The sequence below is a fragment of the Aristolochia californica genome, unplaced genomic scaffold (assembly GCF_029961685.1).
Source record: "Aristolochia californica isolate CCGP_79_NKW_82.1479 unplaced genomic scaffold, dmAriCali1.0.hap1 SCAF_2, whole genome shotgun sequence".
NCBI classification, from domain to species: domain Eukaryota; kingdom Viridiplantae; phylum Streptophyta; class Magnoliopsida; order Piperales; family Aristolochiaceae; genus Aristolochia; species Aristolochia californica.
This window is the reverse complement of record NW_027181881.1, coordinates 42,276,503-42,286,550: the sequence shown is the minus strand read 5'-3', so window position 1 is coordinate 42,286,550 and position 10,048 is coordinate 42,276,503. Positions and strand designations below refer to the sequence as shown.

Below are 10,048 nucleotides of genomic sequence, written 5' to 3'. Positions count from 1 at the left end.
ACCGTTTTTGCCCGTGATTCAACTACCTTTCTACATGAGTGTCGACTCAGCGAGTCAAAAATCCCGAGTGACCGGGACCAAAGGCTGGGCCCACACTCTGATCACATCAGTAGGTAGGCTTTTTATGAGATCTTTTTCGTATTCCTTTCAAAAGCGACTCGTCTCCGATAACTTTCGGGACTCCTCTCTGGAATGCGCCACGATGTAAAACCAAACGAGTGAGCGGACTTTCACGATGACTCACCAATTTGGACCCACTGTTTTTCATGCAAAAACAAGGAAAACACACACCACGAGGACGAGGACCACATGAGATGAGTCCTCTGCAGCCCTGATGGAAGACAAAAACCCCGAGCCAAGCCCCTCACTGCCTCACGTACGTAACAATGAATACCGTCTTTTGTAATGGAAAATTATTAACTGATCCGTGTTCCATCTGAGTCTCTGCCACCGTCTCTGATTCAGTAGCAGTCCATTTCCTTATCCTCACGCGTTAGAGTTTGGGAAGAAAATACAAAGGAGAATCAGGGGAGTGGTCTGTCAGTAGACCTTTAGACGATCCCGATATCTTTGTTAGGTATCGCCAGCTCCGTCCGTCTCTTTTCCTCGTTAGGTGACTGAGCCGACTAGCTGGTGTTTGTTTGTGTCCAGTGTTGACGCCCTCCGTGTTGCCTTTCTTTTTTTAGATTTGAACACCTGTTTCTAGGGTTTCTGGGCAAATGCTGTTGTTTCCTGTTGCATGAAAGTGGTTTTCGCTGCGGAAGGCCGTGTTCTTGTGAAGATGTTTGGGTTTTCGCGGCGGCGGATTAAGATAGGGAGGTGATGGGTATCTATCCTTTTGCCTCGATATTTTATATTTGGGTTATCTGTTTTGTTTTGTTTTCCCCTCTTGGAGTGTCATTTTGGCTCTCCAGCGTGTATCTAAGTGTTTTGGGTGGAAACAGAAAGTTGTAGGAGGAGTCAAAACTTGAAACCTCTTCTCAAGTGTTAAGTCTCTTTGGAAGTGGTGAAACAGCCATTTAGTTATTTTGCCAAGTAAAATGAAGAATGCAGCTGAATCGGTGGTAATGTCAAAGTTCGCGTCTTGCTGCATAGATCATCTATTTGGGAGGGATTCCCAGTAGAGAAGAAATTTGGGCATACCACATTAGGCTTAGGATGTGGTCTCAGCTCGCTTGAGTGACTATCGGCAGTTACATTTCTTCGTTTGATTTTGCAAGAATTATGACGCCATGACGGTTGTGAACCCCTCAGAGATAGGGCTACAAAGAGAGACTAACTAGAGAGTTCACTTTCTCTAGGAAGCAGATAAAATTATTTTGTTAGTTAATTGAGAAAGCATGAGGGGGATTCACTTCACTAAAAGAATTCACAGTATCTCTTTTATGCATAAATGAAAGAAAAAAATTACTCTGCAAAAGGGGTGCACGTTCACTTTCTATTGAGACAGTTTAAGTGAAATAAGGTGACATGATCATATCCCCCATTTCAACCTTAAATTTAATTGAATAGATCAAGTAATTCCACACTTTCCATGGCACTTTCACTACGCTCATACTAATCCTAAAATTTCTTGAGATACCTAATCAATTTAGAATGAACTTTCACTTCCCTTTTAGTGGGTAATTTACTCTCTGTGCGCTAGCTGTACTCATTCAGAGCATATCTTATAAACACTAATCTCCCTGGAGACAATTTTTTTAGTGATAAAAGGACATTCCAATCATATATTATATTGCATCCTGATAGATGCAAATCTAATCTAGCATTGTATCATATCCTGTGCACTAGCCCTACCATGTTTTGTTCAGAGCATAACTTACAAACACATGTCTCCGTAGAGAGAGGATTTTTGAAAATAAAAGGGGCATTCCAATCATATATTGTATCATATCCTGCTAGATGCAACTCTATTTTTGCATTATAATATATCCAGAGCACAAGTCTTATCTGAAGACAATAGGAAGAAAGAAACATCTGAAGAAAACACGACTTATGACTTTTTACTGAATCTATACCATTTTGGTTGCATTTTCCTGACATGAATTCGGCTACAATAATAGTTATTTGTTGGTTCATTTGTGTTCATCTTCATATTTTGAAGTCAGTTTTTTTTCTGGAAATCTATACTCAGTTTTTAGTATTTTCTCATCGTACTTGAGATTAAACTCAAGATAACAGAATTGATGAAGGAAACCATTGTGTAGAGGAATCAAAAAGAAGAAAATAATTATTCAGGAAATTTTAAACAGATCAAATGTGTAATTCATCTAGCTTACATTATACATGTACTGAATCAAATGTATAATTTATCTGGCATATATTAGTCATGCAATTTAAAAGCTACTTGATGAAGTCCTCTTTCAATCCCTATTACTTTTTGAAGCTGTTTGTCAACTTTTTTAGTTATAAAACTCCCTTCTGCTAACCCTCACTAACTTAGAGTCGATTCTCTTGGGGACCGACAACTGTAGTGTGTTTTATGATGAAATGAATCCCATAGTGTTCAATGTGTTTAAGATGAATGAAAAGATATTCTGGATAAAATTCTAGGGAAACTGTCTCTTGTATGGAAATCAAGCTAACATCAACGTGAGCAGGAATCTTCTAACTGGGCAATATACTGTTGACCAACAATGGAATATATAGTTGCAGTTGCTTAAGTGTATTCTAGAAACATTATCCATGTAATCCATCTCTCTCTCTCTCTCTCTCTCTCTCTCTCTCTCTCTCTCATATGCTTTTTAATTTTGTCTTTCAGGCTAAAAGTTCAACTTGCAGATTCTACTCAAGGAACTAAAAGTCCCATCAGACATCCCAAAAGACTAAGCCAATCCACTGTAAAACCTTTGAGATAATATGTTCTTTGTACTTGTATGGTATTAGGCGTCCATATAATCTCCTGAATTTGTGCAGGGAGAAAATGTGGTGTCAGCAAATAGCCCTTTGGATGATGATAACTGGCAGTGCCTGTCATCTGAGCTTGATCCTAGTAACTGCACATCTGGAAACTCGGAGAATTGGATGGTTTTGTCAACTCTGGGAGAGAAGCCTTCACCTCGCTTCAATGTAATCAGTCTTGTTGGCCATTAGGCCTGATAACTTGTTTCCATTTTTACCCTTGAAATAACTCTTTTCACATTTATGAGCGTATTTAAAATCTCCTAAGGTTGCATAGCTTCTTGATGTTTGGATAACAAGGTGTGCCTTAAAATATTCTTGTTCGATAATTGCATTGTCGAGGAAAGATTGATTTTTTATGCTGGTCCATTATCGGCCTCAGGAATAATTAACTACATAAGTACTTGAATAACTAGTCAAGTTAACCAGGTTCTTCCCTCTCATTGCACTCCGTTATAAATATCTGAATCAGTTTATTTAATAGCATGCAACAGCTGTGGTTGGAAGCAAAATGGTTGTTGTTGGTGGTGAATCTGGTCATGGACTGCTGGAGGATGTTCAGGTCATAACCATAACATCATTTCTTTTTCAAATTGAACAAAATATTATTTTTGTGTATTTTTCTGACAATCACATTTTCTTTTAGGTCCTTAACTTTGATAAGCTTACCTGGACCGCTGCTTCTCCAAAGTTTTACCTCTCACCTTCTAGTCTTCCTCTGAAAATCCCTGGATGTAAAGGTCATTGCCTGGTATAAATTTGTCCTGATCTGAATTCCATCATTCCCATCTGTTTGTAGCTTATAGTTGTTATCTTTATACTACTGTTCCCATCTCTTTATAGCTTATAGTTTTTATCTTTATACTATCATTCCATTCTCTCCGTAGTTTATAGTTTTTATCTTTATACAACATCAAGTGGCAAGTTGAAACTTTGTAGAGCCAGGCATCACAACCATTTAAACAACGAAACTCAGTATGAGTTACGGGAGGCTGGGTAAAAATGCACCGCTAGGATACTATGTTCCCTTAGTACTTGTGTACCTACAGATTGAAGGTAGTTGCAAATAAGCCAATGTTTAAGTAATGGACAATTGGACATGCCTAGCAGAACAAGCCTAAGATCATTCAAATGTAAATTGCTGGTACCTCTATTTGCATTTTGTTGATCAGATGCTAGAAGCGTGATTGGGAGTCTTTCTTCAAGAAAATTGACTGTGAAGCTGCTGAAGTTTTTGGTGTATTTCCTATGCTATTGGCCTCTGAGTTGGAGCTCTCTGAAACTTTTTCCTGCCATTCCCATTTTTGGCATCTCTTGACTGTTCTTATTCCCCTTTGATCAGAACTGGAACATGTCATTAGATCTGTTGACCTTTTTTATTCTCCTGTCAATAACCTTCTCTCTTGTTCCTGGAGCTAGAATAATGTGAATCTAGCTTGTCTCACCAACTTTTATTTGCACCACTTAATGTGCCTAAATCTTGTCTTCCTATTGCCTTAGTAGGTATCCTGGGGGAAAAAGGTACTCATGATTGGAGGAAAAACTGACCCTCCAAGTGAGAAGATCACAGGTTGGTCACTTATGGTACTCAATTACTATTATCTAGTTTCCATTTACTTTAGCTGACACTGAAGTATGTCATTTTACTTTGCTGATGTTCAGTGTGGGCATTTGATACGGAGAATGAATGCTGGTCACATGTTGAAGCAAAAGGAGATATTCCGGTAGAATTATTGTCTAACATATACCTAATGAGCATCATTTCAAAAAAAGAAACACGGCAACAAATTTTCTCTCTTGACCTTTTGTCTTAATAAAATTCAGCATCATTAAAAAAAAAAAAAAACATACACCTAATGAAACTAAAAAGGGGAAATTTGTATACTGTAGCCCATCATGAAATTGTTAGCTTTGGTTCGGAATTGGTTTTATGGTCAATAAATAAATGGAATGGTTCAGTTAGTTCAGAGCAAAAATTTTCTTACCATCCCTTCTATCTTCCTCGAACTGTATTTTCTACTGATTGGTAATTAATAACTTAAAGCTAAATTCTGTTTAAGGTTGCCAGAAGTTGTCACACTGTAGTAAGAGCAGGTTCAATGTTGATTCTCTTTGGGGGAGAAGACCCAAAAGGACGGAAGCTGAATGATCTGCATATGTTTGATCTCAAGTCTCTAATGTGGCTTCCTCTGCACTGCACGTGAGTGGAATTTTATGATTTTTTTCACTGTTCTGCAATTTGCATATTGCTTGCCGTTCTTGAGCTGATCCAGTTAGTTATCCTGCTGTCTCTACTAATATACAGAGGAACTGGCCCATCTCCAAGATCCAACCATGTTGCTGCTCTTTATAAAGATAAAGTTCTCCTCATCTTTGGAGGAGCATCAAAGTCTAGGGTCACTAATGACTTGTATTCACTTGACTTTGAAACAGTATGACATTCACGGGCTGCACTTGTTGACATTTTTCAGTTTCTTTCTTTGCCATTGTCTCTTGTAAGTTGTTTAACAGATAACTGATATATCACCTTCTCTTATCAGATGGTGTGGTCCAGAATTAAGACCAAGGGTTTTCACCCAACACCAAGAGCTGGTTGCCGTGGAGTTCTATTTGGTTCTAAATGGTACATTGCAGGGGGTGGAAGCAGGAAAAAGAGTAGGTCTCAAATCATGCAAAGAAACAGATGCGTGTGAAATGCTGACCAGTTTTTTTTTTTTTTTTTCTTGTTCTAAATCAAAGCTCTAAAATTTTGACATATCCAGGAGTCTTCTATTGCTTATTGGAGGTTGCTTGCTGTCATATGCGAAAAAGGAACATATGAATTGTTGATTGTCTCCCCTTAATTAAACCTCTTTGTATACTGACCATTTCAATGCATCTCTTTAAATTCATCTCGAAATTTTTTCCTAGGCAGCAACGGTTATTATTTATTCTGTTCCTGTAAAGGAATATTTATTTAGGGCTTAGATCGCTGTTGGCTTCTAGTCTCACTTTTTTCTTTTTGTTCTCACTAGGTCAATGCTATCAACAGAAATTATTTTGTTGGTCATTGTACTAAGTCACACACCCTATTATTTTGATAGAAGCTGTGAATAAAAAAATCATATGTAATTCTAATAGCATTTTGTAGCACAAAATTGATGCTACCAATCATATATGCAAATTTTGGGATTTCAATTTTATTTTAGAAAATAATCTCTGTCAAAAAATAACTTTTTCTTAAAAATACTTTTGGATAGGTCTGAAACTTGAAAAATAGTATTTAGATGTAACCCAATTGAAGATGATTGTTATATCTAATAATAAAGTAAGTTAATTGTTTTGGGATGTATAAAGGTTTTTTACAGCTTGTCAGCCTACTTAATATGACCCTTTATGCTAGGTTGAGATTAGCTGCTAAATATCAATTTTCAGAGTTAACAGCATAAATATTAATAATTCTCTACGGAGTTTTTCTACTGTCAGAGATTCCGTCAACATAACTTGTCAATATTCTAAAATGGACCTTCAGGACCACTGGAGATGGCATTCCTATCATTGTTAGGTGATCCCTAACTATTTAACCACATAAAAAGGCAATTCTTATTCTGTAGCACACAACTGAGATACATTAACTGCTTTAGGAGTGTGCTTTATAATATGCTGCCAGTGGTGTCATCTGCCAAAGTTGCTGTTAATTTCTCATCCATCTACATGATCTCTTGCTTGTACAGGGCATTCAGAAACCTTGGTCTTTGATGTTCTAAAGGTCGAATGGAGTATGGCAGTAACATCATCTCCCTCATCAGTTACCACCAACAAAGTAAGACATGTTACAAAAGCCAATCTTGTCCTGCATGGCACTGCACAGAGACGTTCCAATTTGCAATCATTTCATAGAATTAAGGTCACTAAAAGAAGTAAATTTGATGCATACAGGGATTTAGCCTTGAGCTCATCCAACATAAAGATAGGGTTTTTCTTGTTGCATTCGGTGGGAATAAGAAGGAGATGTCAAATCAGGTATTATAGAGTTTATTTTGCTTGTTTTATATTGGCTATACAAATACACATATCTAAGTTACCCCATCTATGTGACTCGAATCAAAGACCTCCTTGAAGAAAACCAGATCATATGGTCATTGAACCAAAAGCTCAATCCACCTGTTGCACTTAATGTTTTTCTCGGCTGTTATTTGTGCTAGTGAATGGATACCCATAAACAGAAAATTTGAAACATTAACTCCATCAAAGTAGTGAATATATTATAATAACTATGGATTCTTTTCCAGGTTGAAGTATTGGCGATGGTAAAGAATGAGCAATCTTTGGGTCTGCAATCTATACCTGATAAAGATCCTTTGTTTTTCAAGAAGTGTTCATCAACTACTTGTGACTTTGCTTCTCATCTTGATAATGGTGTCTCAGGAAGTCTCATTGATTCTGCTGCTACAAAAAATCTAGCTGCCGGTGTGGAACACCATGGTTCTGCTAGGAGATCTCTTTCAGAATTTTCTGCAAACCCAAATTCTAATGTTTCACTCCACAAGCAGTTTCAGCATGAGGAAGAGTACAATTCAACTCTTAAAATGCAGAAGATTCTGGAGGATGATAAATATAAGGAAGCAGAAGATGTCCCAGTCCCAAACACTCCTTCCTCACAGGTAACTGTTTCATGTTGTGGTAAAACATTTTTCTTTTGCTGATTCATTTTTAAAAATATTTGCAAAACTTTTGACTTTTTTGCTCTAATACATCCTGTCATTCTAAATCTAGTTATTCTGTCAATATGTCATTGTGAATTTTCACTTTAAAATCTCAGGTAGTAGAGCCAAGAGGTAAACCACAAGATGTAGGTGTTCAGACTGATAATATTGGGACTTTGGGAGAGCAGATTGCATTTGCTTTGGAACCAGAAAACTCAAAAACATATACAAAGCAAGCAAATGAAAACCTTCCTTCAGATGATGACATGATACCTGTTGACACTGATGGTAATAAAGCTTCTAGCTTAGTGGTCCCTGCAAACGTTTACCGATTATATGAAACCAAAATGGCAGCTTTGCTAAGAAGGAATAGCCTGCTAGAAGGGCAACTGAATGCTGCCTTGACTAATCGTGAAACTGTGGAGAAGAATCTATCTTCTGCTATTAAGAGTAGGCTGGAGACAGAGAGAAGGCTTGCTGATGCTCTGAAAGAAATGGAGCTACTCAAAGAGAAACTGGCAGCTGTGGAAGTTGCACAAGAAGAGGCAAACAGCTTGTCCAATATTGTCCATTCGGATAACGTACGACTCGAACATGATGTGGCATTCCTGAAAGCAGTTTTGGATGATACTCAGAAGGTACATGACATTCTCTGCTACATAATATCATAATCTATAAATTTGGAAGATTGTAGTGAGAGAAAAAGAGTAGAGATGTTGCTCTTATCAAAGAGGGTTACTGTCTCTAGCCATTAATTAACCAACTCATCAGCCTCCCAAATGTTGAAAGCATTGGTGGATTATCTCTTGCAGATGATTTAACTTCGGTTACATGACATTCGCTTTAGAGGGATTAACAGTTGCTATATCTTTAAATTACAATGATTTGAAATAATTGGTTTTTAACATGGATATTGTTTCATTCATTTATACTCTTTATTATCTTGCTGCCTTCTCTTTTTTCTGTCAGTGAAATTCCATCCAATTTCATTTGCATGGTGCAGGAACTGCATTCAACCAGAGGAGTGCTTGCTGGAGAAAGAGCAAGAGCATTCCAGCTTCAGGTACAGCTATTTTGGTGATAGGATCAAGCTCTCTAATGTTATTGATTCATTATTTTGCTATGTTCTATTTAGACCCAAGGGTTAATATTTTCCTGGTAACAAATTTGAGTTCCTCCAGTGTGGCTTCGTGAACTTCCAGCTTTCCTCTCTAGGAACAGTAGGCCAAGAGAGGAAAGCTTTCCTCTCTTGACTGATTCAACCATCTTCTCTTCTGCTCTTTAGGAGAACAGTAGGCCAAGAGGGTTCAATCTGTTTCCAGACATTAGGTTAAAGAATGTAAAGTTTAAACTTTCATCCTTCAAAAAACAGGATATTGCTTTACCAATGCTAGAATCAGCACTGGCCAGCCACCTTCCTAGCTTTGGTTTGCTCTGGGGGTCATAAAGTTAAACGAAGAACCAATTGCCATCGAAAACTTTGTCACAGATGAGACTAGTTGTGAGAAAAGTGTCTCGATGAAGTTCAAGCTGACATTGCATCCCCTCAAAAGTTGATCAAAGAATATTTGCTGCTATGTCTCTTATTGGTTTCATGGACTCTGGATTGCAGGTGGAGGTATTTCATCTCAAACAAAGATTACAATCTCTAGAGAATAGAACTCCTACTCCACGGAAACCATTCCATGTCTAGTCCCTGTACTTTCACTGGAACAGTCATTTTTATGGGCGCAATTCATCCATTGGCACAGCTGGACACCTATCTCTTTTCTTTGTTCATGACTGTCTTGTACATAAGCGATTGCGTTTATTGAATGTGTTAATGTAATTTTGTCCTTGTAACATAATTTCTAACAGTGTATATTTGATTTCACGAAATTATGTTAGTTGCTCCTTGTTTACCAATCTCTCTATTTGTGTGGTTGGATATCTCAACTCGGTAGATGTCCTACTGTGATACTATGGGGGGTTGGATATCTCAACTCGGTAGATGTCCTATTGTGATACTATGGGGGGGTTAGTCCACAATGAAGTGGAAAATTGAATTGAAGTGAGATGAATTGCTTCTATTTCAACTCATGTTTGGGTGTTAGTATAGACGAGTTTAAGTGGCTGGAAAACAGATTCCAGTGTTAGTGCCCCCAAATGAAAAATATGATATAAAAAAGAGAATAAGTAACATTTTATAATATACTTAAATAGAACATATACCTAAATATATAATTAACAAAAATAAGTGTGGTTACTACACTTATAAGTGATTTAACTTGTAGTATTAGAATATATTAATATCTTAATTAATGAAAAATTATATTATATTACTTAATGATTATAACTTATTATAAATTAAAAAATAATTATGGTTTAATTAATTATAACAATTGGATAATTAAACCAATTAATGATTATAGTTTATTATAAATTAATATACAAATTACGTGTGACTAGAATAAATTATTTAA

The 10,048-nt window shown here is 36.9% G+C and overlaps 1 protein-coding gene across 2 annotated transcripts; it reads left to right on the top strand.

Moving 5' to 3' along the window:
- The first annotated feature begins 462 nt into the window (after positions 1 to 462).
- Positions 463 to 9,473, top strand: LOC137956458 (acyl-CoA-binding domain-containing protein 6-like). 2 transcript variants are annotated; one of them, XM_068803968.1, is made up of 18 exons: positions 463 to 577; positions 687 to 819; positions 2,762 to 2,840; positions 2,917 to 3,069; positions 3,386 to 3,463; positions 3,548 to 3,652; positions 4,405 to 4,471; positions 4,564 to 4,625; positions 4,962 to 5,101; positions 5,207 to 5,333; positions 5,442 to 5,556; positions 6,615 to 6,703; positions 6,820 to 6,903; positions 7,173 to 7,212; positions 7,309 to 7,544; positions 7,703 to 8,224; positions 8,590 to 8,649; positions 9,199 to 9,473. In XM_068803968.1, the coding sequence occupies exons 2-18, from the start codon at positions 740 to 742 to the stop codon at positions 9,277 to 9,279; spliced, it is 2,118 nt and encodes a 705-aa protein (XP_068660069.1). In that variant the 5' UTR covers positions 463 to 577; positions 687 to 739; the 3' UTR covers positions 9,280 to 9,473. The 2 variants fall into 2 exon arrangements, with proteins under 2 accessions (XP_068660069.1, XP_068660068.1); XM_068803967.1 differs by having other exon boundaries at positions 463 to 819.
- The last annotated feature ends 575 nt before the right edge of the window (positions 9,474 to 10,048 follow it).